The sequence below is a fragment of the Callorhinchus milii genome, unplaced genomic scaffold, assembly GCF_018977255.1.
Source record: "Callorhinchus milii isolate IMCB2004 unplaced genomic scaffold, IMCB_Cmil_1.0 Scaffold2, whole genome shotgun sequence".
In the NCBI taxonomy this organism is placed as follows: domain Eukaryota; kingdom Metazoa; phylum Chordata; class Chondrichthyes; order Chimaeriformes; family Callorhinchidae; genus Callorhinchus; species Callorhinchus milii.
The window spans coordinates 63,674,630-63,702,404 of NW_024704743.1; the positions used below are offsets into that span (position 1 = coordinate 63,674,630).

General features: G+C 47.0%; 1 protein-coding gene and 1 long non-coding RNA gene across 3 annotated transcripts in view; one reads left to right on the plus strand and one right to left on the minus strand.

The window, feature by feature from the left end:
- The window catches only part of epb41l4b (erythrocyte membrane protein band 4.1 like 4B), a 115,220-nt gene extending 103,917 nt beyond the window's left edge, over window positions 1-11,303 (minus strand). The window contains exon 1 of one of the 2 annotated variants that reach the window (XM_007897443.2): window positions 10,998-11,303. In XM_007897443.2, the coding sequence (XP_007895634.1) occupies window positions 10,998-11,291 (294 nt within the window). In that variant the 5' untranslated portion in view covers window positions 11,292-11,303. Of the gene's footprint in view, window positions 1-8,883; window positions 9,241-10,997 lie in introns of those variants that run through there. The other variant, XM_042332530.1, reaches the window with a different exon arrangement.
- A 453-nt stretch (window positions 11,304-11,756) lies between these two features.
- On the plus strand, window positions 11,757-27,668 carry LOC121848154. Its single transcript, XR_006084888.1, has 3 exons — window positions 11,757-11,797; window positions 21,966-22,224; window positions 27,602-27,668. It is a non-coding gene; the product is annotated as an uncharacterized LOC121848154 (long non-coding RNA).
- The last annotated feature ends 107 nt before the right edge of the window (window positions 27,669-27,775 follow it).

Here is a 27,775-nt window from a genome sequence, read left to right on the forward strand (position 1 = left end):
CCTTTACAGTTCTGCCCTAACCTGGTTTCACTTGTATCTATTCCAGTATCTCCATTTTGTTTCTTCAAACAGCTTCTCCTCCTGCATCTGCAAAGTCACATGAGGTGTTCCTCAAGGCTCAATCTTCAGTCCTCTCCTCTTTATTACCTATGTCACCTGGTGACATCATCTGCAGATGTAGGGGTTCACTACCACAGGTATGTGGATGACACCCATTCTCTGAATTCACCCTGGACCTCAGGAATCCAGCTGTTCTGACCAATTACATGCCAGCCATCATTAAGTCCTAGATGAGCTCTAACTTTCTTCAGTTTCCTGTTGATAAGGCAGAGGATCTCCTGCTTAGCTCCCATCAGTGCCTCCTCACCTCAGATGCTAACAGAATTAATCTGCTTGGATACACACACCAGGGCAGTTGATTGGTCGTTTTTGATTCCCAACTGTCTTTCAAATCCCACATCCATACTCTTACCCACTCCCCTTCACACCGGATGGCATCCCGGAGTGCTTAACAGTGGCGGAGCCCGATGCCGAGCCAGTGGAAGGGGGAAAGTGACCGTAGGCGCAGTCGAAGATGAAGGTCTTCAAGCGTGACCTGAAAATGGGGAGGGGCCAAGGCGAACGGATTGTGGGAGAGTTCCACAGCTTTGGGGCATAGTGGCTGAAAGCATGGCCGCCAATGATGGGCTGGAGAGTCCGGGGACAAGGAGGCGGCTAGAGCCAAGGAGGCGGCTGGAGCCAGTTGAGCGGAGGCAACGGGTGATAGTGTAGGGAGAGAGCAGGTTGGAGGGAAGGGTTGCCAGGGCATGAAGGGATTTAAATACAAGCGTGAAGATCTTCAAATCGATCCGTTCTGTAACAGGGAGCCAATGGAGTTTGACAAGGACTGGGGTAATGGAGGTACAGAGTTTAGTGCGTGTGAGAATGTGGGCGGCAGAGTTTTGAATTGGTTGAATTTTGTGAATAATAATAATAATAATCCTTGCATTTGATATAGCGCTTTTCACGTCGGGAGGACGTCCCAAAGCGCTTCACAGAACACACTGTAAAGTGAATTGACTGTATATATATAGTGGAGCAGGGGAGACTTTGTTACAATCATCCCATTGTTACATTCAGGCTCGACTACCCCAACTCTCTGCTTACCGTACTCCCTAACTGTTCCCTACACAACCTATCCAGAACTCCGCAGCAAGTGTCCTCTCCCGCATTAGGCTCAGCGAGCTCATCACCCCACCTCCCATCCTTGCTCAGCTGCATTGGTTCCCCATCCCCCAATACAGAGTTTAAGATCCTTGCTCTCATCTTTAAATCCCTCCACTTCATCCTTCCTCTTTGACCTCCTTTAACCATAACCGGCTACCTTGCCACTTGTTTCACTAAGTGAGCAATGGCCTGCTTCATATCCCTGCCCAATCTACCCCACCATCAACAGGCAGCTTTCAGCCATTCTGACTCTGTTCTCTGAAACTCCATGTTGGAGTCCTTCCAACTCACGTCTTAAAATGTACCTCTGACTGCACTTTCATCATCTTCCCCCCCCTCCCCGAATGCACTTTGGGACATCCTTCCAATGTAAAAAGCACAATAGAATTCGAAATTATATTGAATTAAATCACACACTAAGCATACAGCAAGGACTTGAATCATAAATGAACATGAATAACTGAAAAGCTAGCTGAGGTTTTCATTGCAAACATATATTCTGTGAAGCTCTTCGAGACGTCTCGACAACATGATAAGGTGCTATATCAAATGCAAGGACTATTATTATTATTATCTTCACATTTGGCCAATTTAACTTTTTTGTTTGCTAGGAAAAAAGCAAAGCTTCTGTTATGTTTTAGTGAAGCATTAATGGGTTAAAACTCATCTGGCCCCTTATTACACAACAGTGTACCCAGCGATGGTCTATTCATTGATTTTTTCCGTAAGACATCCCAATTAGAAACAGATGGTATAATGAAAACAACTTCAATGCGATGCAAAAAGCAAGACAAGGCAACTCCTCACATACTCTTAGTGCCATTTATCATGTGTAGGCATCTTAAATATTACCTCACGTGGTTTAAACAGATGCAGAATAATAACTTATACATAAAACTGGCCACAGTTCATTCATGACTTTCACAGCGCACCTATTACACTAGCCATTGGCAAGTGACACAAAGCATATGCAATGGGTGTAAAATACTCCCATCTTCCTTTACCATTCAGTTCACCTGGCTGCTCAATGTTGACATCTTACTACCTTACAAGCTTTCTAAGCTTCCAGCACTTGCTCTGAGTTCTTGTATAAGCGCAAACTATTTTATTACGAAATATGTCTGAATCAGTTTGGGTGCAATCTTCAATCACAAGAACTAACCAGCCGAGATTCGTCATCTTACAATAACCAATCTTACAGAAGGCTAAATTTTTTGCAAACTGCAGCCCAAGATGAGAAATTTGAGCCTCAAACAGATGTACTACAATTATAGACAATCTCCACTGTCAAACAGAACAGCTAGTGTACTTAGACCTCATATGGAGCAAGTACCTGAAGGTCAGAGCTTCCTGGGCATCAATGATTAACCCAAGTTGTATAGTGCATCTGAGTTAGCGGATTGCTAGAATTCATATATGTGGACAAAGATGATCCCTAGATAGATTTGACAGAAAACTTAAATGTTATAAGATGAATACTTTTGGAAAACAACACTTGTATCTATCTGCCAAATGTCAAAGTCAAGAAAGCAAATTAGTTTTTGGAAGATGCCTAACTGGATGAGGTGGAGTCCTATAGCTTTGTGGTTAGAGCACTCGCCTCGCAAGCAAGAGGGCCTGGGTTTGATTCCCGGGCAGGGTGAAACATTGGGCAATTCGCTTACTCCATACGTCTCTGTTTACCAGCAATAGGTAGGAATCCAGTTGTTAGTCACTTGGTGGATCACATTTCTGCAGGTAATAATCCCTTCAATAATAATAATTTGGTCACTGTTTGTGGGACACTGTTGTTTCGTCCACAAGATATACAGTCAATTCACTTTACAGTATATTCTGTGAAGCGCTTTGAGACGTCTGGAAGACGTGATAAGCTGCTGGATCAAATGCAAGGATTATATTATTATATTATAGAAAACTCCAAATGGACCATAGTTTTCAAGTTTGGCATAAGTCCTAGTCTCTGTTCAATTTACTCCAAAACACCAACAGAAGGAATGATCTAATTCAGAAGGCTGAAATAGAGATTCCACTGACTCCCAGTACCCTAGCAGACCAAAATCATGATCTTCAAACTGACCTTCATGAAACGATCTTGTCCTCCTTACCTATTCAATCTCCTCCAACCTATGTTCCTCCTGTACCCTCCACTCTTCAGACTCTGGTCATCCTTCACATTTTCCACTATAAGATGAGGCTTATAACAGACACTATGCCCATTCTCATGAGAACTCTCTTCACATTGCATCTTCTCTTCCTGCCTTCAAAACTCTCTGAACAACCTATCAACTTTGTCCAACACCCTCAATTATAGTCTCCTTGGCTTCCTGCTTAAGAATCTCAATTATCACTGTGAAGAGCTTTAACAACAAGTTTCGCTTATATAGCGCCCTCCACACTGGGTAGTGTCTCAGAGTGCTTGAGATCATTCTATTTTGTTCATCCCATATAATTTGCTGTTGTTATGTGAGTTATACAAATACAAGTTGTTTTGCCACAATGTTGTCAGGAACTAACAGGCGAAGGAGCACTGATGTAGCAGAGAAAAGTATGTTTGTTAGAATATCGTAGCCCCAGGATTAAGTAAGGTGCAAAAATTTGCATTGTTACCAAGATGAATCATATTAATTCCATTTGATGATTAAAGAGGCATCAAAGCAACAGTAACTGTGGAAAGTATAAAAACACAATTTTGCATTACAATTCAAAATTACAAGAAGGGAAGTGACAAGTTATCACCTGTTGTTGATTGACAACCTGCTGTTGTTAAGTGCTCCAAGATGCTACCCTGTGTGAAGTGCACTACTGCAAGTTTGTGTTATTGTTGTAAACTATACTTGATCTTCTACGATGGCCTGTTGGGTTAATGTGAGAGTATGTGGAAAGTGAGCATTTAGCAGAACACAGGCTAAGTGAGATGCAAACAAAATACCAGGACTGAGTATTTTTGGTCGTTTCAGATATTAGGTAGTTCTCTGGTGGTTGGGTTCTAAACAGCATTTAGAATCGAGGACACTTACAATATGTGGGAATCCAGAAGCATTCACAGGTCCTTCTCACACAAAAAAAATAGAAAGTGTTACGTGTTTAGTTAATGATGTAATAAGAGTACGAAACACCAACTATTGTTCCAAATGACAGAATAATATGATCTGACATGATAAGCGAAGATCAGCAAACATCAATGAAACTGCAACTTAAAACCACATTGCATTTTAATGTGTTGTGCATGGTCTCTCGGTCCAACAGAAATGTTTCTCATTTCAATATATCCCCAGTTTATCTGGTGATTTTCCATCAATACTGTTAAAGAAAAATCAATATTTTATTAAATACAAACCACATATTAACTGACAAGCAGTTGTAGTCATCATAGATTACATCCCCATTGTTTTCAATGCATATATTATATTTTGCACACTGTTGTTTCTCCATATCTCATGTAATGAATTATGTATAGGTCAATTCAGACATGTACTATTCAATTATAAAACAATCCGCTGAGAAACTAGGCAATCTGTTTTAACCTTTGTGTGTTAAATGTATCCATGCATGAAAAATTTAAATCAATTAATTCTATATTCCCTTTCCACTTTTTTAGGGTTAACCTAGTGCCTGAAACATGCAGAAACTTAAGAAAATCCAAACCACCCTCCCACATAATATAGCAATGTGGAAGAGTTTTTGCTTTCAAAAATCAGGGGAGGGTCAACTTACTTCTAGTTACTTTCAGAGCTACATACGTCACTCTGTAACTGCTCATTCAGTAGGTTACAGCAGTGGATGACTGACTTGTCCTCCAATACAGACGTCAGAAGAACATCTCATAGCGCTTCATAGCGTATCCTGCAAAAGTGATTTGACTGTGTATTTTGTGGGCGAAATGCAGCAGCCAGTTTACGCATGGGACCTCGGTTTAATATCTCACCCAAAAGACAACCTTATTTGGAACGAATAATGCCTTCCTCATGACACAGGTAAGATTAGGCATCTTGAACAAGCCTACCCCACACTATAACCTTCCAATCCAAAGTCTTAGGAACAAAAGGAAAAATCATATTAATGAATTCCTCCATTTAAAATTGGACACAGAAAAAAATCTTCTCACAATGGGTTGCAAGAATATTGAATGCATTGCCACATTGGCCCATAGATAAAGAACCTGTTGAGGTGTTTGAGAGGGAGGTAGATGGCTGCTAAGAAAGCAAGGATATGAAGCAATAGATTAGATTCAGGAATTTAAAATTCTGCAGGCACTCACCTAAAGTCTTTACAATACTGTGAAGAACTAAGCAGGATTGTTGGACTGAATATGGTGGTGGAAACCGATTCAATAACAACTTTCAAAAGGGAATTAGATAGGTACTTGAAAAGGAAAAACTTGCAAGGATATGGGGAAACAGCGAACGGATTGGGTAGCTCTTCCAAAGAGCCGGCACAGGCAGGATGGACTGAATGGCCTCCTTGTGTGCTGTAATATTCTATGATTCTATGAATAGCTTCCACCTAATACTACAAACAATACCAAACAGCCTCCAGATATTCAAATACACAGTAAACAATGGAGCAAGAGTTATGTTGAATTACCGTATACCCAAATTAAGCAGCCTTTTTGTCCCCAGTTTCAACATAAAATATACTGAAACAGCAGGGGCACCTTTACAATGTTGCATTTCTGAAAAGTGGGATAATAAATAAACAATCTTCTGGTGAAACGACAATAAAATAATCCAATTTGCACTTCTCCTCCCCTCCTCAGAGAAAAAATATAAAAAGGTGACACAAACCGTTCCAAAAGTGTTGTGCAGAGTGGAATTTGTCATGGCAGCAGGGATGTGCCCTCGGTTTGTCCCTGCAGCAGGACAGGGAAACCAGGAGTCAATCTGGGAGGAGTCAGTACAGAGGGAGAAAGGCAAACACTTGGCAGTAGACTGTGTGCAGGGAAAGGGGAAGATCCTTCCTACTGTAATGGCAAAATTAAAGTGCTTGCGAGTGTTTAAGGCTGCGATATACTGTGGGGTTCCACCTTTCCTTCCGATACTCTTGTCATTTAGGCCTCGGACCCACAGCAGAACCATGTAACAAACTCCCTCACCCGACTCTCCAACCCTCCTCCTCGGGTCGCTATTGCAATGCCACGGTTTCCGATTATGGGAATACACATTCACACAGAAAACCATAATTAGTCTCCACTGAAGCCACGGCGTGTTTCAGATAAACTATCGGACTGATTCCACCACTGAAGTTTAAAAGACCATGGAAGCCGCGAGAGGGTGTGTGTGTGTGTGTGTGTTTATTTAAATTACTGGTGGTTTACAAACAGCCCACGTACAGATCACTGGATCTCTGCTCCTCCCCCTCGAAACTCGCCTTCCTCCACTGCAGACTCGGATCGTCAGCAAAACGAGGAGTGCCTGTGCTGTGCTGCCCTGAGCTGTGCTGAGCTGCCCTGTGCTGTGCTGCCCTGTGCTGTGCTGCCCTGTGCTGTGCTGCCCTGAGCTGTGCTGAGCTGCCCTGAGCTGAGCTGCCCTGAGCTGTGCTGAGCTGTGCTGCGCTGCCCTGTGCTGTGCTGCCCTGAGCTGTGCTGCCCTGTGCTGCCCTGTGCTGCCCCGAGCTGTGCTGCCCTGTGCTGTGCTGCCCTGTGCTGCCCCGAGCTGTGCTGCCCTGTGCTGTGCTGCCCTGTGCTGTGCTGCCCTGTGCTGCCCCGAGCTGTGCTGCCCTGTGCTGTGCTGCCCTGTGCTGCCCCGAGCTGTGCTGCCCTGTGCTGTGCTGCCCCGAGCTGTGCTGCCCTGTGCTGCCCCGAGCTGTGCTGCCCTGTGCTGTGCTGCCCTGAGCTGTGCTGCCCTGTGCTGCCCCGAGCTGTGCTGCCCTGTGCTGTGCTGCCCTGTGCTGTGCTGCCCTGTGCTGCCCTGAGCTGTGCTGCCCCGAGCTGTGCTGCCCCGAGCTGTGCTGCCCTGAGCTGTGCTGAGCTGCCCTGTGCTGCCCTGAGCTGTGCTGCCCTGTGCTGTGCTGCCCTGAGCTGTGCTGCCCTGAGCTGTCCTGTGCTGCCCTGAGCTGTGCTGAGCTGCTGGCCCTGAGCTGTGCTGCCCTGTGCTGTGCTGCCCTGAGCTGTGCTGCCCTGAGCTGCCCTGTGCTGTGCTGCCCTGAGCTGTGCTGAGCTGCCCTGTGCTGAGCTGCCCTGTGCTGTGCTGCCCTGAGCTGTGCTGAGCTGCCCTGTGCTGAGCTGCCCTGTGCTGAGCTGCCCTGAGCTGTGCTGCCCTGAGCTGCCCTGTGCTGAGCTGCCCTGTGCTGAGCTGCCCTGAGCTGAGCTGCCCTGAGCTGTCCTGTGCTGTGCTGCCCTGAGCTGAGCTGCCCTGAGCTGTGCTGAGCTGTGCTGTGCTGCGCTGCCCTGAGCTGTGCTGCCCTGTGCTGCCCCGAGCTGTGCTGAGCTGTGCTGCCTGAGCTGTCCTGTGCTGCCCTGTCCTGAGCTGCTCTGTGCTGCCCTGAGCTGCCCCACTCCACTCCCTCACCAGCCTGATCACCAGAGAGAGAGAGAGAGAGAGGGAGAGACATACCGACTGTAACCTGCACTCGCTATTTCAAAACCAACCATTCACCTGTGTCTCCACGTATCTGTGGTACAAAGGTATCGATGGTATGAGAGTGAGACGCGCTGATAGGATCCAGTGATGCCATTTGGCTGTTCACCAGTCAGTCAGTCAGTCCCAGTCCCAGTCCCAGTCAGAGTCAGAGTCAACTCTCACTGAAACCACAGCAATGCCTGTGAGGGGAGGCGGGCTCTAGAGTTGGCAACACCAAGAGGTGACCCCCCCTAAAGAGATAGCTCTTTACAAAACAGCTGCCAGACAAGATTCGACACCTCTTTTAAAAAAAAAGTCACTCATTTGCACCGTTAGTGAAACCCGCTGCCATTTTACCCCATGCATCAAAGGTTTCGATGCAATTAAAACCAGTGCACAAAAAGGCGCCGGACTGCGCTATCCTGAAAAGATGTCCACACATCCACCCACGTCGCTCACCACAAATCGATACCCATTTCCTGCACTGCAAAACAAAAAGCGCTCTCTGGCAGAAAATGTACCGAGGATTCGTTAAGTTTTGTGCAGCGTTGCGTTGCACAGATTTTCCGGCTTTGTTCTAAAATGTTGGGGGGGAAAAAAAATTCAGCAGCTGTGATGGGATCAGAGTTTACGAAAAAAGAGAAGAGAACTTAAGGCAAAGTTGTTGCAGTGCTGCTGTAAACACAGCTCCTTCCTTGTGAGCCATCAAATGGGTCACAGTGGTTTAGTCGATCGACCGGTTGTGAGGTTTACCAAAGGTAGACCAAAGGTGACAATTGTTGCAAGTAAACCCGAGTCAATGTCGTGTCAAAATCACCCACATTCGCCCCTCTTTCGTCGCCACCCAGAAAGGGAAAGGGATGGCCTCTGTCTATCTGATCCCTGGTGTCCAAGTATTGATCTCTCTTCCGTGTCTTCGTGTTTCTTCTAAATCTCGCCCAACAGGAGTTCCTACCGCTGTGCAAAGTGCTCGCCCCACACATACCACATATGCCGATTGCAGCCGACACCCCACCGGCAAACAGACGGGTTTCGTTCACATCAAATCGAGGAATAATCGAAATGATGGGGGACCAGCAGCCGAAAGCGGCATTGCAAGACCTCCCGAGTGTATTCGTACCTGTTCACTTCCCACTTCTCGTCACCTCCTCCCTCTCACACATTACCACAACCTTCCACCTCTCCACTCATATCTGGTCTCTCAGTTTGTCCCCTCTCCCTCGGTTATCATCGCCCACTGTCAGCAGAATATAGAGCCGCCTCATCTGATGTGCGCACCTCAAACGGTTCAGTTAAATGAGTGAATTGGACGAAGAGGAGTTCCGAGTGAAATTCGAGTTTGTTTGACTTGGTCCACACTCGTATTTAAAGTTAACACCGTCCAATGTCAACGGTAACAGTATGTTTGGCAACATCCAAACGCACAAAATGCAGGAATCGAAGTCCAGCGTTTCTAAAGTATTTTCGGCCCCAGAGCTCTGCCACTCTGTACAGATAGGCTTTGCTGCATTTAACACGATTCGCAAAAAATCACGAAAGCGAACTCAAGCATTCAGGTGGAGGAGAAATCAGGCAACTACAAGTGAGGGATTAACTTTAGCCAAACTATGGGGACTGGGAAACAGGTACGAGGAACATGTACTGAGGAGGGAGGGCTCCACAACAGGCAAGAGGCGGACACAGGTACAGGTGAGGGCTGGTGTGAAACTCTGGGGCCGGGCAGCAACAAGCTGCAGGTCTCCAGGGCAGTGAGGTGGGTGCAGGTGAGGGCAGTGAGGTGGGTGAGGGCAGTGCGGTGGGTGCAGGTGAGGGCAGTGAGGTGGGTGCGGGTGAGGGCAGTGAGGTGGGTGCAGGTGAGGGCAGTGAGGTGGGTGCAGGTGAGGGCAGTGAGGTGGGTGAGGGCAGTGAGGTGGGTGAGGGCAGTGAGGTGGGTGAGGGCAGTGAGGTGGGTGAGGGCAGTGAGGTGGGTGAGGGCAGTGAGGTGGGTGAGGGCAGTGAGGTGGGTGCAGGTGAGGGCAGTGAGGTGGGTGAGGGCAGTGAGGTGGGTGCAGGTGAGGGCAGTGAGGTGGGTGCAGGTGAGGGCAGTGAGGTGGGTGAGGGCAGTGAGGTGGGTGAGGGCAGTGAGGTGGGTGAGGGCAGTGAGGTGGGTGAGGGCAGTGAGGTGGGTGAGGGCAGTGAGGTGGGTGAGGGCAGTGAGGTGGGTGCAGGTGAGGGCAGTGAGGTGGGTGAGGGCAGTGAGGTGGGTGCAGGTGAGGGCAGTGAGGTGGGTGAGGGCAGTGCGGTGGGTGCGGGTGAGGGCAGTGAGGAGGGTGCAGGTGAGGGCAGTGCGGTGGGTGCAGGTGAGGGCAGTGCGGTGGGTGCAGGTGAGGGCAGTGCGGTGGGTGAGGGCAGTGAGGTGGGTGAGGGCAGTGCGGTGGGTGCGGGTGAGGGCAGTGCGGTGGGTGAGGGTGAGGGCAGTGCGGTGGGTGCGGGTGAGGGCAGTGCGGTGGGTGAGGGTGAGGGCAGTGCGGTGGGTGCGGGTGAGGGCAGTGCGGTGGGTGCGGTGGGTGAGGGCAGTGCGGTGGGTGCGGGTGAGGGCAGTGCGGTGGGTGAGGGCAGTGCGGTGGGTGAGGGCAGTGCGGTGGGTGGCAGTGCGGTGGGTGCGGGTGAGGGCAGTGCGGTGGGTGAGGGCAGTGCGGTGGGTGGCAGTGCGGTGGGTGCGGGTGAGGGCAGTGAGGTGGGTGAGGGCAGTGCGGTGGGTGCGGGTGAGGGCAGTGCGGTGGGTGCAGGTGAGGGCAGTGCGGTGGGTGAGGGCAGTGAGGTGGGTGAGGGCAGTGCGGTGGGTGCGGGTGAGGGCAGTGAGGTGGGTGAGGGCAGTGCGGTGGGTGCGGTGGGTGAGGGCAGTGCGGTGGGTGCGGGTGAGGGCAGTGCGGTGGGTGAGGCAGTGCGGTGGGTGAGGGCAGTGCGGTGGGTGGCAGTGCGGTGGGTGCGGGTGAGGGCAGTGCGGTGGGTGAGGGCAGTGCGGTGGGTGGCAGTGCGGTGGGTGCGGGTGAGGGCAGTGAGGTGGGTGAGGGCAGTGCGGTGGGTGCGGGTGAGGGCAGTGCGGTGGGTGAGGGCAGTGCGGTGGGTGCGGGTGCGGGTGAGGGCAGTGCGGTGGGTGCGGGTGCGGGTGAGGGCAGTGCGGTGGGTGCGGGTGAGGGCAGTGCGGTGGGTGCGGGTGAGGGCAGTGCGGTGGGTGCGGGTGCGGACACTCACAGGCAGCTCCACGCTAACGTCCGTCCCGTCCAGCAGCTGCACCCTGCAGGTCAGCACCGACTTGTTGCTCCCGGCCGCGGGGATGTGCACGGCGGCCCCGCCGCTCACAAGGGTCCCGCACCCGCCGCCAGCACCGCCCGCTGCAAAATCCCGACCTCCAGCGGCGCCGCCGACACCTCTCCCCCCCACTGCCCCTCCAGCCCCGTCCCGGCCTCTCCCGCCGCCGCCGTCCCGCTCGTCCATGTAGCGGCGGACCGAGCGCCGCCCGAACGTCCTCCGCAGAAACCTCATCATCTTCGCCCGGTATGTGCTCCCCGGTGTGAGCGGGTGCGGTGCGGTGTGGTGCGGTGTCGGGGGGGGGGGGGGCGGGGGGCGGGCGCTGTGCCGGTGTGTGTCCGGCGGAGACTCGGCGCCCTCTCACCCACACACTGTACGACGGGGGAAACGCTCACAGGTGAGCGACGAACACCGCGCGTGCGCGAGCCTAACGGCCGCCCCGCCTCCCACCGCGCAGGCGCGCCTCCGCCGCCCAGGCACGACACCCCCCCCCCACCCTCCTCCCCGGTCCGCATGCGCGGTTCCCTTCAGCCACCTGGTGCCGCCCCTGAGCATGCGCACAGCCCCCTCTCCTCCCTCCCCCCACATACACACAGACTGGACATGCGCTCACGTGATAGGAGCTGAACACACGCCTCATGAGCGCCGCCGGGCGGCCGCCCGCCCGCCCGCCGTACTGAGCATGCGCGGGCTGAACGCTCTCGTCAGTGAGCATGCGCACAGATAGCCTGGTGCCAGGGCAGGTGAGGAAACAACAACAACAACAACAGCAGCAGAATTACATTTGTGAAGTGCCTTTCACGTCGGGACGACGTCCCAAGACGGTGGACAGTCAGTGTTTGGGACCCGAGCTGGGGGTCGAGATTGGGGAAGCGGGGCGATCAACAGCATGGTCGAAGAGGAGGGTCTGGAAGGAGGCGAGGGAGGGGGCGAGGGAGGGGCGGGGGAGGGGGCGGGGGAGGGGGCGAGGGAGGGGGCGAGGGAGGGAGGCGAGGGAGGGAGGAGGCGAGGGAGGGAGGAGGCGAGGGAGGGGGCGAGGGAGGGGGGCGAGGGAGGGGGCGAGGGAGGGGGCGAGGGAGGGGGCGAGGGAGGGGGCGAGGGAGGGGCGAGGGAGGGGGCGAGGGCGAGGGAGGGGGCGAGGGAGGGGCGAGGGAGGGGACGAGGGAGGGGGACGAGGGAGGGGGCGAGGGAGGGGGGCGAGGGAGGGGGGCGAGGGAGGGGGGCGAGGGAGGGGGCGAGGGAGGGGGCGAGGGAGGGGGGCGAGGGAGGGGGACGAGGGAGAGGACGAGGGAGGGGGGCGAGGGAGGGGACGAGGGAGGAGGCGAGGGAGGGGACGAGGTGGAGGGACTGCGGGATGGAGTTCCAGAGGGTAGGGGCAGAGTGGCAGAAGGCTCGCCCGCCGCCGCCCGCCCACCAATGGTGAGGTGGGGGATGTGAAGCAGGCCGGAGCCCGCTGAGCGGAGGGAGTGGGCAGGTTGGTAGGGGACTAGGAGGTCACAGAGGTAAGGGGGGGGAACAAGACCACGGAGGGCTTTGAAAGTGCCAGATGCAGAGGCAACCCCCACCCCGTCATTATAAATTATATTATACAGGGTGTTCCAAATGGACCATCCGGCCCCTCCCTCTATTTCATCGCTCTTTCCATAAACCGTAAAAGTGATGTAATGTTTCAGGAAGGGAAAATGTTGCTTAAGCATCCCCCGGAAGTTTCTCAGATAGGGTATCAGGCCCTCAGTAGCTAAAACGTTGAACCACTCTGACTTATAATAATAATACTCTCTGGAATCAGATAAGTAGGGTGAGTGCTTCCTTGGAGAAAAGTGCACGTTCTGTTCTAGATACAGGGGAATTTCCATGTGTTATATACATATGTCTTGTATGTAAATAATGGCTGTGACGTTCACTCACAAAATACACACCACTTTACATTCCTGTGAAACGCTTTGAGGCATCTCAGTAACATGATAAGGGATAATAATAATGTGATACTATATCAAATGCAAGGATTATTATTGCCATGCCTAAAATAATCTGAGAGTTCTACATATGTATTCTTCCTACAAATCAAAATTTTCCTGTGAGAGGGAATGCACACTTTTTCCCTAGAGGCGAAAAGGATCTCCCCGCAATCCCTCTCCGCTGCCCTGGAGTCCTCCCACTCTGGCCCACCTCCCACACCAACCCATCCTCTGCATTTACTGTCCTCCACAGCATCCTCTCCACCACACTCGACGCCCTTGCCTCTTTAACCTCCCGAACTGCCTCCTATTCCCAATAATCACCTGGTTCACCAGCTACCTCCGCTTGCTCAAGGGCCAGGTGCGGGCTGTCGAATGCACTTGGCTCAAATCCAGCCTAACAGTCCACCGGCACATCTGGCTGGACCACCTCAAAACCTACCGCTCCGCTCTCACCTTGGCCAAATCGTCCTTGTGTTCCAGGTTAATCCTGGAGGCGAAGGGCAACCCCAGGCCCCTGTTCTCCACCACCAACCGACTCCTCTGCCCACCAAGCCTCGCAGATCCTTTCCTTCGACTCTCCCTGCGAGGAAATGCTGGACTTCCTTGAATCCAAAATCAAGGGAATCCGATCAGCTGCCACTGCCCTCCCAACTTCCACCCACTCCCTACCCACCCCCCACACACTCTGACCACAACCCATCCCTCCTTCCTTTGAACCTGTCACCCCCTCCTCTATCATCACCACCATATCCTCCTTGAAGCCCACCACCTGCTCCCTGGACCCCATCCCCACTCCTCTCCTTAGATCCCAGCTCCACCTCCTTGCCCCACTACTCGCCGACATCATCAACCTCCCGCTGTCATCTGGCACTGTTCCTACCCCCCTCAAAACAGCCACTATCACCCACTTTGAAGAAACCTTCCCTTGACCCAACACAGATATCCAGCTACCGGCCCATTTAAAATTTTCCTTTTCTGTTCAAGGTCCTTGAGAGAGCCGTTGCCCCCAAGCTTCTCTCTTTCCTCTCCTCCCACTCCCTCCATGAGCCCCTCCAATCGGGTTTCCATGCTGCCCACAGCACAGAAACTGCTCTGATCAAGGTCACAAATGACATCCTGACCATGTGTGACCAGGGCTCCCTTTGCCTCCTCGTCCTTTCTGCCGCTCTTGACACTGTGGATCATTCAATTCTCCTCCACCACCTCTCCTTCCACCTCAATCTCCAAGGTTCTGTCCTTCACTGGTTCAGGTCCTACCTTTCACACTGCCTCCACTTCATGTCTGCAAACAGCTTCTCCTTCAGCCCCTGCACTGTCTCGTGCGGTGTTCCTCAGAGCTCTGTCCTCTGTCCCCTCCTCTTCACCCTCTACATGCTACCCCTTGGTGTAATAATAATCCTTGCATTTGATATAGCGCTTTTCATGTTGGGAGGACGTCCCAAAGCGCTTCACAGAACACACTGTAAAGTGAACTGACTGTATATTTGTGGGCGAACGCGGCAGCCAATTGCGCACAGCAATGTCCGACAAACAGTCGTGGATTGAAAATGACCAATTTTATTATTGTTTTTTTGTTTTTGGAGAGATTATTATTAGGCTCTGTGTGGAGTAAGGAAACTTGTCCAAGGTTTCGCCTTCTGCCTGGAATTGAACTCAGGTCTCTCACTTGCAAAGCGAGTGCTCTAACCACTGCGCCACAGGACTCCACAGATATGGGGTAAATTTCCACATGTGGGCGGATGACACCCAACTCTATCTCACTGCCTTCACCCTCAATTCCAGGGCTACTGGCGTCCTGACCGACTGCCAGTCTGACATCAAGTCCTGGAGGAGGGACAACTTTCTTCAGCTGACCGGGACACTCCTGATTGGCTTGCACCAGTGCTTCCACACTTAGGGCACTAACAGCATCAGCATCTACGGCTGCACACTCAACCTCACTCAGCCAGTCAGGAACCTGGGTGTCTTGTTTACCCTGAACTGTCCTTTCTCCCCCACATCTACGCCATGACCAGCACTGCCTACCACCACTTCCGCGACATTGCCAGACTCCGCCACTGCCTCACCCCTCAGGCTGCCGAAATCCTTACCCACGTGTTTGTCACATCAAGGCACGATTATGAAAATTCCCTCCTCATTGGCCTTCCCAACTCTTCCCTTCACAAGCTGCAGATCATCCAAAACTCTGCAGCTCATGTACTCTCACGCACCAGGCTCCATGACCCCATTGCTCCCACCCTTGCCCGACTCCACTGGCTCCCCATCCCTCAATCCTCAGAGGATCAAATTCAAGATCCTCGTCCTCACTTTCAAGGCTACATTTGATAAGTGCAAGTTTAAACCCTTGGATGGCAAGTACCAGGAATTCTCTGAGAGCTTCCTGGCAATCAACATAGCTCAGCATGAAATGTGTGAAAACATTGTCACTGTTTTTCTGCCCACAACTTGGGACTCATATCCTTATCCATTGAGTGATGGGGGGCTTCCACCAGTTGGAGATGCGGAGCTTGGTGGATTCCAATCCCTGGATATATGAGTAAGTGTTCAAAAATCTGGGCTTCAGTTAATGTCTACCAGCAGCCAATTTGCTTATAGCAATGCTGGATAAACTGGATTCACACATTGAATGACCAATTTAACTGGAGAACTGTTGGCAGAATATCAGGAGAAACTTTTTCAGAATAGTGCCACGGATTCTGTAACATGCACCTGAATGAGCAGACAGAATCATGGTTTAACATCTCATCCAAAGGACAATGAAGTGCCTCCCCCAACACTGCACTGAGTCAATATGTACTGCTAAATCAAGCTTACATTCCTCTAATGTCACTAATCGTACTTGGCAAGGTGGAAACTATAGCTAGTACAACAAAGATTGTCAGGCTAAACCAACAAAATGCGTCACAATATTTTAAGCTGATCTATGTAAGCACAATAAACTATGTAACATAATTGAAGAAAAACATTTGCAATCCAAAATAACTAAGAAGCTTTCAAAATCTCTTTGCCTCGCCTTCTCGCTTCCTGCCTTCAAAGCCCACCTAAAAAGTTTTTTCAACTGTGCTTTTGGTCCACACTCTCTCTGCTTGGTGTTTCCTACCATGAATGTGAAATGCTTTTAGACACTCGTTTTATGTGAAAGGCCTTGTCACCTTATTTTTGCTTATATTTTTTGTACAGCATTTTCAAGACCCGAGTTACATCACCAAGCAATCCTAGCTCCACTGAAAACCAGTTTGGTCTGTGAATCTTTTCTTAATTTACAGCTCTAACTTCTGGAGATTATTGTTCCTGTGTTCTGAATGTGCAGGATATTGGAACACTGAAAGCTCAGGAAAGGAGGAAGATTTATTTATTTATAAGTTCATTACAAGTGTAAATTTGCAGGGAAAATATAGAGCATATAAACTTGAAGTGATAACCACAATAATGATACTTAAAAATGTTGGAGACAAGTAGCTATGACTCCCTACTTGTACATGGAATAATTAGTTACGTGATCTAAAGGAAATCAGGAGATTTGCTCCTTGCTGTTATTGAGATTCTGCTACGACTTTTGGCAATTCAATATCACAAAAAAGTCTCCATTACTCTTGTGAAGTTTTCTATCTGACAATTTCATGTGTGTGTTTTCACCGATTGAGATCAAAATATTCTAATAGATATTTTTGTTTTATAAACTACTGTTAAAATTGAGGATAGCAAGCTACCAGAAGAGTAGCAAGAGTAGTAAGGTGATGTGAATTGGTGGATCTATCATCCATAATCATTACTTCTAAAACATTTAAAATCCCTCGAAAAGTTAATGAGTACATCTTGCTTGCTGTCTACATTTTTTCCTTCTTTCACTCTTTTAGTTTGTCTTGAGTTATTTTCATGTGTTTTGATATTTACCCCTTATTTCAATAGCCTTTCTACATTGGGCTCTCTTCTTACAATGATTAGAATGTTTCCTGACCTACATGAATGTGGCTGAGCATGATATTTCACCCTCACATTTTTCAAGTAATTCCTCAATTGCAACCTAGAAAAAAGTTAGGTTAGAATGACCTGCTATGTACAAATTTATATACTTTGTTGAATCTTTTCAAAGCTACACGTTTCGATGGCTAGATGGGATAGAAAGCAGATTAAATATGTACCTTACATTTGTATTTCTGTATGATATGGTGAAGTTGTTGTATATGCTCCCCCTTCCCATTTGCCACACTTGTTAACCTTATCTACAAAGGAGCACTCCTCCATTATGGAAGAATTACTACTTTCACTTGAGAAGAAGGGCAATGAGAAGTAACTGTGATCCATTGCCACAGAAGAATGAGAGCAGCAGAAAGATATTTGAAGTCTTGTGCCATTGAGCTACAGTATTTTGGAGAAATACTTTGCATGCTGTGATAGTTATTTGCTGTGGATAAAGTTTTCCCCAAGAGCCTCTGTAATTTGTGGGCTTCCCAAATGGGAGTTGGTGGGGGGGAAGGAAGTAAGCAGGCCTCCTTGGAGCTGAACTGGCACTAAGGTGACATTTCTGCCAACGGAAAGTCAGAATCACGGCAGCCTTCTGTGGCAGTCTTGGTAGTCCAATTCCTGAGACAGGAGGGTCCGCAGTACTCCAGGGCACTGCTGATGACAACCCAGTCTATTCATGGACAGGACCTGGAAGGGCAGACCAGTCACTGGGTTGAAATGTTAAGCAGAGATCCTGTCTGCATGCCTCAGGTAAAGATCCCATGGTATTATTTGAAAAAGAAAGGGAGTTTCTCCAGGTATGCTGGCCAACAATCCCCCAAATAATATTGTTCATTCACTCCCTAACTGGCTGTTTATGAACATGGATGTGTGCAAATTGAATTCTGCATTCGACTGAAAAATATGCAGTCACTGCACTTTACCGTAAATCCTGTGAAGTGCTTTGAATCATCTTCCTGAAATAACGGGTGCTATGTCAAATAATACAAAATACAATACAAATGGGATCAAAGAGGGTGGAGGGCAGGGAGGGTAATCGGAGATGAGGGTCTTGAGAGGTGCCTTGAAGGAGACAAGGGAGGGAGTGAGGTGAAGAGAATGGCTTATGGCATTCCAAAGGGTGGGTGCAGAGAGGCTGAAGGCCAAACCGCTGCTGGTAGGTCAGGGCGGAGGTGGACGGGGGCGTAGAACAGGCCAGAGCCTGCTGGGCGGAGGGAGTGAACAGGTTGATATGGGGTTAGCAGGTCAAAGAGATAGGAAGGAGCAAGGCCTTGGAGGGCCTTGAAGACGAGGATGAGGATTTTCAATTCTATGAACTCTCTTTCAACTCTATGAGCCAGTGGAGCTGAGCGAGGGTAGGGGTGATAGGGTCATAGCCGGTACAGGAGAGGATACAAGGTGCAGAGTTCTGGAAGATCTGCAGCTTGTGGAGGGAAGAATTGGGAAGGCCGACAAACGGAGTTGGCGTAGTCGAGGCTAGATGTGTTGAATGCATGAATAAGGGTTTTGTTGGCCTGAGGAGTGAGGTAGTGGCGGAGCCGGGCGATGTTGCGGAGGTGGGGGAAGACAGAATGGGTCATGGCACAAATATGGGGTAGAAAGGACAGTCGTGGGTCAAACGAGACACCAAGGTTCCAGACTGGCTCAGTGAGGTGGAGTGTGCGTCCCTGGATGGTGGTGCTGCCAGTGCCTGAGGTGTGGAAATAAAGAGTAGATCAGCCCACTTCCTCTTTGGTGAAGGGTTGAGGCTATATTATGCCAATATTAAATATCTTGTCATTAACTAGGAAAGATTTCAGAAATATATACAATTTGGAAGGTTTTGGTCCTCAGGTTTCCTTCCTTGGAATCAAACTTATTTGTATTTGTAACATAGAATTTGTTGCTAGAGTACTTAAAAGTTGAATAACCTTGAGTTACTAAAAAGTAAATGCTAATTTCCTTGGTGTTGAGACCAATATATTCCAAAGCTGTTTGAAGCATCCAAAACTTTTTTTTGATTAGAATAACAACCACTTTCATGATTTTGCTTGTGGATAGAAAGATGTTAATGAGCTTCTGCCTCGAAGCACATAACAATAAACTAGCAACTACCAAGGCAATTGAGGAAAGGATGCCATGTCTAATACGCTATGCTATTACAATATTACAAATTTTAAAGTTTTGTACTGTTTGTTTTTGCTTTGTGAGCAAAATAATGTTAATAATCAAAATTACAGGAAATAAGGAGTTAATAAACTACCATTTCATCCATAGATAATCAATTTGTACTGAATGCACAACAGTAGCTACATTTAGAGTTCATTGGTTAGTAGTCAGGCACTAAATGGCAGGCTGATGAATTTGAAACATAAAACATTTGCATACCAATAAAAATGCTGTCATTCCCAAAGGAAATTCAGCAGGCAGTAAACACTAGGGTGCATATCAATTTGGGGTGAATTTTGAGCAGGCACAGACCACAAACACACACACTTATTCAGTGAAGTCTTCATTAGTTCACTGAAGGCATATCATCTCATCCCTATTAATCGATTCTTATTCCCATTGTTTGGACACAGTTGGAGCTGTAAAGCTCTATTATTGTCGCATTTGAGAGCATCTAACAATGTCCTGGAGCTTTGAGTTCTCATCAATAAATAAAAGTGTTTAATGTTGTTGATGAACTCGGCTATTCTATGATCAGCGTGCATGTCAGCCTTTTTTTTATTATGTAAAGCAGAAATGTTCTTTAAAGGTCTTCAATAAGGATGGTTGTCAAGGATATCAATTAACTAAGATAAACACTTTGCCTTGTATTCTCAGATGCTTCTTGAAAGCACCGCTGTGGTAACCATGCTCTGGCACCATAATATAGGATTGGCAGCATTCCATTCCTATAAAACACTGTGAAGTTCAGCAATTTGTATGGCATTCTGGGCCCAAGTCCCAGTTTATATCTAACAAATTTAAAGAAAAACGCAAAGGGGGTCGATGAAGATGTAATTCTTCAGTAGTTTGTACATCAATGAAAATATCTGACCTCTTTACATCAAAATTGTTCAGAATGTTAACAACCAAATGCCTGTGAAGACCAATAAACCTGATTACAGTTTGCTTCTTTCTATTTCATATAGGTAAAACGCTGACTTTTTAACCTCTTTCCCTGAGTTCCTATTCCTATGTGGAGTCCTGTAGCGCAGTGGTTAGAGCACTCGCCTTGCAAGCGAGACACGTGGGTTCAATTCCAGGCAGAGGGCGAAACATTGGGCAAGTTTCCTTACACCACACGCCTAATAATAATCCCTCCAAAACAAAACAATAATAAATTGGTCATTTTCAATCCACAACTGTTTGTGGGACATTGCTGTGCACAATTGGCTGCTCTGCGTTTCACCCACAAACATACAGTTAATTCACTTTACAGTCTACTTCTGTGAAGCGCTTTGAGACATCGCGAAGACGTGAAAAGTGCTATGTCAAATGCAAGGATTATTATTATTAAATAATTTATTTATGAAATACTTACTTATGGTAATTATTGTAAATACTGTAGTTCCCTCAGAAAACAATAACATGTGGCATGTAATTGACTGTGAAGCGCTTTGAGATGTTTTAATGCTACAAAAATGAAAATAAAAACAAAGTTAGTATTCTAGTAAATAGAGATCCATGTTTAGCCGTAATACATTTTTCAAAGATTCCTAAGACCAGGTAAATGATGAAAAGGTGGGAGGGCAGTTTTTTTAAAATGCAGTACCTTATTATGAGTTATATTATTTCAAGCTGAAGATTGAGTTTTCAGTCACCCCGTAATTAATTATTGTCACTATCCATAGCGTGTTCACTTGTGTAAAGTTTAGTTTTATGGTCCCGATAAAAGCCTCTCTAATCTGCTTTATACAATTTATTTGTACTATAGTTCAGTACAATGCCACCCTTTCATAATTTATACCCTTTATAATAATGATGCTTTTTGTTAATGACTGAACTGTCGAACAGGTAAGGGGACATGTAAATAGGAAGAGCTGTTTTTTTATTTAACAGTAAGAAATTATATTGTTGAAATGTGTATGAAAATGACTATTTAGCCATCTACATATTGGACTACAATGTGTGGAGAGCCAGCCCCAAGCTGCAACTAGATAATCCCTTACACATGCGAAAATGGCAAGAATAGCAAGAGTAATCTTACCATTCTCTCTGTACTCAAATACATTTCTCATAGATGGACACTATAATCTCGATGAATAAAGGTACACTGTTGATATAATGCCTAAATAGCCAAATAAGTATTTTACAGCATTTTATTTTTATTTTGAAATGTTTTAAACACTTGCCTTTATGATTTCTTTTTATTTCATTAGTTCTTTTTCTGTAGATCTTTATTTTCTATCCGTTGTATTTTATTTTTATTCTATTTTCTCTTTTCTCTACGCCTTTTTCTTGCCTCTTTTACTGATGCTGTTTTCTTTCAGAGGGTTTCTGGGAGCTGTCTCTTTCAGCTGTTTTTATAACATGACCAAGTGACCATATTAAAATAACTCTACCCTGTAGTAGTCCTAAGAAAATTCTCTCTGCTTCAGCACAGCAACCGGAATCCAGTCACAAAAATAGAGAAGGCTGCTTCCCTCCTTTTCAGTGGGATGTGGCTGATATCGGTACAAATAGGATTCCCAACATCTCTCATGATCTGAGACTTTGACCATTGTGTTAACATGCACAACTTTTCAAAATTTACTAAATTCAGACTTAATTTGGAAGTTATTTTTCTACACTGTGGAACAATGGCTTCCAAATTAAGAATGATATTTTTCTTAAAATTCTGTATGATCTTACATATTAACACAATGATCAGGGTAAGAGTGCTGAAAATAATGCAACAGACTTACCAAATGTAAAGGAATATGGATACATTAGGAAGGGAGATGGGTGGACAAATGGCAAGTGCAATTTAATGTGGATAAATGCAGAGTATTTATTTATGTACTTCATTTATGTGCAGGACACGACACAGGAGAGGCCTTTTTGATATTTTTTTGGAAAGATCATTGAAACCATCACAGTGCGGATAGGAAAAAAGTAGTATATAGCTAAAAGGATAAAGCATAAGTCACAGAAAGTGCTGCTGAATTTCTACACAACTGATTGCTACATCACGGCAATAACTAACACAGACCAGGAATCGAACTGGAATCTTCACAATCTTGATAACTCAACTCACCAGATAACTGGTTGAGGTAGGATACAGTCCTTTTTCAAAGGTGAGTTCTTTTTGTTACAATGTTAAGTTCTTCACCTGGGAGTTTATTCCTCGCGTCCACAATTTTACTCGAATTGTTTATTATGTACCCCTCTAATTCGGCTCTCACACTCCAAGTTAATTAAGAAACAATGAACCTAGGCTATAGTAATGGAGTACAGGACAGTTACAGTAAAACATGTGATCCAAATTGGTCATAAAAATAAACAGGAATTCATTGTTCTGAAAGAAATGGACCTTGCCCATTTTTAAAGGTATTGATCAGCACAGCAGTACTGCTGTGTCTGAGAGTTTATTCCTTCTTTAGCCATGAGCCGTTTGGATTAGAAATGTTTTACTGTCGTTTGATTCAGAAAGGAACCACAGTCATTAAATGATTTTACTATGGAGAAGAATCAAATCTGCACCCTGGAGATCCATAACAAAATCATGTTCACCAACTCTCCAGTGGTTCACATATCTAAGTCACGACAGCTGCTAAAGTGAACTGAAGTAAATTAACTGTTTCCAAGTGAAAGCAAACATACATAGCTATTTTATGCATGGGCTCACGTGGCATTTGCCATTGGCTGTCCAGCAGCAGCCACACTGACTGCTCCATTCCCCACTATCACCGCAAGCCTCGCCAGACCAAGATCCCGTGGGCTAACCTCTCCTCCCTCATCCACATTCCCACCCTCCCTGCCAATCCTCCCACCACTCCCTCCCATGTCAAACATTCCTCTGCCAACTGTCCTCTCTGCATCGGCCTACAAAATGTCCATTCCCTTTCTAACAAGGCTCTCTCCATCAACGACATCATCAGTGATGAAAACATCGATATCCCGGCACTCACTGAAACCTAGATCACCCCAGGCCACACCTTCCCCCTGACTGAGGACACACTACCAGGCTATACCTTCCACCATACTCTACGTCTTAACCACCGTGGCGGTGGTGTGACTCATCTCCAGTTACTCACTTGCTCTATCCCACTACTCCTCCAGCTGATTCCCCTCCTTTGAGCACCTTACCCTCTACCATTCCTCCAATGTTTCCTTCAAAATTCTTCTGATTTATTGTCCCCTCAAACCCACCAACTTCATCTCTGAATTTCCACCCTCCTAGCTTCCCTCTGCCTCTGTCCTGAACACCTCCTTATCCTAGGCGACTTCAACCTGCACTTCAACCCTTCTTGCTCTATCTCCACTAACTTCTCCTTTCCTCTCACAACCGCTCTCTCCACATCCATTCTGCCACCCATGTTCATGGTTGCCCATTCAACCTGGTGATTATCTGGGCCTCAGTGTCACCGATAAAGTCATCTCAGATCACCATTTCATCTCCCTTAACACCTCAATCCGTCTCCCCATCGCCACCCAATCCACCTCCATCTCCTACCGCCCCTGAAAAAGAATCTCCCCGCACTCCATCTCCACTGCCATGGAATTGTCTGAATTCCTCCCCCTCTGGCCTACCTCCTGCACCGACTTATCCTCCTTGGTCACTCTCCTCCACAACTCCCTCTCCACCATTTCTCAATGCCCTTTTCCCCCTCACCTGCTGAACCACCTCATACTAACACAACTCAACAGGAACAGCCACCTCTGCTCACTCAAGGGTCAGATGCATGCCGCTGAATGCACCTGGCTCAAATCTGATTTAACAGTCCACCGGCAGATCTGACTGGACCACATAAAAACTTACCAGTCCGTCCTCGCCTCCACTAAATTGTCCTTCTATTCCAAAGTAATCTTGGAGGCCAAGGACAACCCCAGACTTCAATTCTCCACCACCAACTGGCTACTCCATCCACCCTCTCACACCTCACCCATCCTCTCCCTGTCAACTGGCACCATTCCCACCCTCCTAAAAATAGCTGTCATCACTCCTAAAGAAAATTCCTGGACCCATCCCTGCTCACTAACTACCACCCCATCTCCAACCTCCCTTTCCTTTCTAAGATCCTTGAAAGAGTTGTTGCTTCCCAGCTTCACTCCTTCCTCTCCTGCCACTCCCTTTATGATACCCTCAAATCGGGTTTCCGTGCTGCCCACGGCACAGAAACTGCTCTGGTCAATGTGACAAATGATATTCGGTTTATCCATGACCAAGACTCCCTCTGTCTCCTCATCCTCCTTGACCTCTCTGCTGCCTTTGATACTGGGGACCACTCTATCCTCCTCCACTGCCTCTCCCCTCACCTCAACATGTAGGCTGATGACACCCAACTCTATCTCTTTGCCTCCACCCTCAACACCAGGGCAATTGCTGTCCGGACAGACTACCTGTCGACATCAAGTGCTGGATGAGAGCTAACTTTCTCCAGTTGAATGTCAACAAGACCAAGATCCTTGGCATCCTGTTCGAACCTTAACTGCCCTTCATCCCTCACATCTGAGCCATGACCCGCTCCGCATTTCCCCACCTCTGCAACATTGCCCAGCTCCACCACTGTCCCTCACCGCAAGCACACATTCATCACATCCAGGCTTGACTACACCAACTCCCTGATTGTTGGCCTCCCCAACTCCTTCCTCCAAAGGTTGCAGATCATCCAGAACTCTGCAAACTGCGTCCTCTCCCTCTCCAGGCTCTGCGACCCTATCATCCTCATTCTCGCCCAACTCCACTGGTTCTCCATCACTCAGAAGAAACAGTTTAAGATCCTGGTCCTCACCTTCAAAGCCCTCCACGCCCCACCTGGTGATTATCTGGGCCTCAGTGTCACCCACTGGAACTCCATCCAACAGTCCCTCTGTTTCACCCCATCCCTTGCCTCCTTCGAGACCCATCTCAAGACCCTCCTCTTCAACCACGCCTAGTCACCCTCCTACCCCTATCCTTCCCGCCCTCCACCTCTCCTGATGCCAACCACCAGTTCGGGTGCAGATCCCTGACTGTCCAGCGTTTTGGGATGTCTTCCTGACGTGAAAGGCACTAAACAAATGTAATTGTTGTTATATTACACAGAGCATCATTTGAGGCATTCACATATCGCAGTGTACTTTTGGTTATAAATGAAACTTGGTAGAGCAGACTTGCGGAAGCCAAAGCAACTGGTAACATTCAACCAATTCAAAAGGGCTACTTTTATGATGTAATTTGATCGTATGGAACCTAGTATAATATTGAACATAGAAAACCAAAGAATCCTGTTTTGACCATGATTCCATATGCCATGAGTCTCCTATGTCTAAATATATAACTTGTGTAATCATTTGCTTATTGCTCATATCTATAACACTAGACATCATCCTTGGTGCTCTCTTCTGCATTAACATTTTTACAGTTATACCAGAAATTGTTTCAGAATCCTGGAAAAAAGAAGGCTTTGGAATTTTGCTTTGATTTTAGCATCTATGGTGCTGTTTTATTCTCCAAATTATTAATTAATTCTACAAATCCTAAATTAAAATGTTCATCCCATAATTCACCTCATTTTCCCAGGCTGGAAGGGGAAATTCATATAAACTTTAGTATCGAAAGATCTCTATTGAAAATAGCACCTGTGTGATCAACAACAATAACTTGCATTTATATAGTGATTTCATGCAGGGTAGTGTCTAGGAGCACTTAACAATGGTGGACTTTGACGCCGAGCCGGGGAGAAAGTGGAGGCAACCATAGGCATGGTCAAAGGGAAAAGTCTCCAGGTGAGATCTGAAGACACAAATTGAGGGGGAAAGGCGGAGGGATTGAGACAGAGAGTTTCAAGCCGAAAGCATAGCCACCATTAACGGAATGGAGGGAACGATGAACATGCAGAAGACCGGAGCCAGCTGAGCAAAGGGGGTGAATAGAGGAGTTGTATGCAAGCAGATTGGAGAGTGGAGAGGTAGGGACGAACCAGGGCGTGAAGTGATTTGTACTTGAGTAAGTTTGAGGATCTTGAAATTGATCTGTACTGCAACAAATAGCCAGTGGTGCCGGGGCTTTAATTAATTGGATTTAATGAACGGTGAAGCTGAGGAGACTGGTGAGGAGGGCAATGGAAAAATAAAGCCAGGAGATGATGAACGAGTTTCAGTTGTATTGAGTGTGAGGTATAAGGTGTGAGGTGTAATCATCAAGTAAAGAAAGGATTTAATTGGGCAGCGATGCTTCCCATGTTTGAATAGGCTTACACATGAATAATTATTGTTTAAGTGAAGGTTGCCAATGGTTGTGGATCTGCACTCAAGCATGATCCGTTCTTGCCAGAATAGGAGGAAGAGTAGGAAAGAAATGTGGGAGGAAATAGGAAAATATATTTGAAAGTAATAAAATAAACATTGAAGTCGGAGGAAAGCTGCAGTATCATAAACAGCAATAACAATTAAGTTTGTTTTTCATTCATTCAATGAATAGATTGGGAAATAGTCACCTGAGATAAGAAAGAACTTTATTCTACAAGGAAAATGTCTCATGTTAATTGCAATTCTTCTTCTATTGTGTCAAATGTAGCTGAAGTGAATTGTTAGCCAAATATTAGCATAAGCAAATTGCAGTCCTTCCAGAAAACAAATTACTAAGAAGGAATGCTTTATCTCAGATCTACTTAAAGAGCCCTGAAGAGCCCTAATATTATTATTGTTATTATAAGCGTACCTTCTTCCAACTAACCTCTTTGCTTAATTATGACAAAAATATTGGCAGAAATGTTCTCATTATGATAGAAACTAATTTCACTAAACCAAACTCGGATCAGATGGGATTTATTCTTTGGAAGCCTCTCCCATAAGAGCGGACATTTCTTCTTGACATAGGGTGAAGGTCAAGGTGCATTCTCTGAAATCAGAAGAGACCTTTAGGTGGGACCCATTGGATAGTGGGTGGTAAAAGATTGAGCCCATACTGATGCCAGCTCTTCAATTGAAGCTAAAATAAAATTTGAATTCCCTATTCCTTCCTGTAAGCAGTCCTAGAATTCTGAGTTGTTTTAAATTGACCAAAGAAAACCCCAAAGCGTCATGGGCTTGTTTACTTCATAAAAGAAGTAATATGAAGTAACTTCATATGACGAAAATACATGAAGGCCAGGGATGGTGGAAAACAAGTGAAAGAATGTTTATAGAACAAAGTTTCTTCAGCATCATTGTTGATAAGGTTACGTTTTTAGTTACACAATGGACATTAAAAATAAACTGTTAAATCTGTGGTACTGAGACTTGTTTGAAACAAGCTGTCAGAGTTTTGATACGAGAAAAGATGTTGACAAGTGCGGATATCAGTGATGGGGTGAGACTGTTTTATCAAAAGATGTTTTTAGTAAACCTAAATCCAGATATCTTTACAAATTTGATGTGTACGTATAAAATACGTATAAATGTAGGATAATTCTCAACGAAATGAGAAGAGAGAGATTTGGGAACACTGGCTACCCTTAACACTAACTAAGCATAACCAATATTTTAAAGAAGGAAGACAAAGATGGATACAACTGTCAACATATTTTTCAACACTCACAAAACATCAATCCTGATACCAGTCAAAATTCTCAACGAAGGAAAAGACCTGAGTTTGGGAATGAAGAAGCCAAGTGTAACCTATCTCGAAGAAAGAGAGGTACACCACAATCAACATGGATTGAC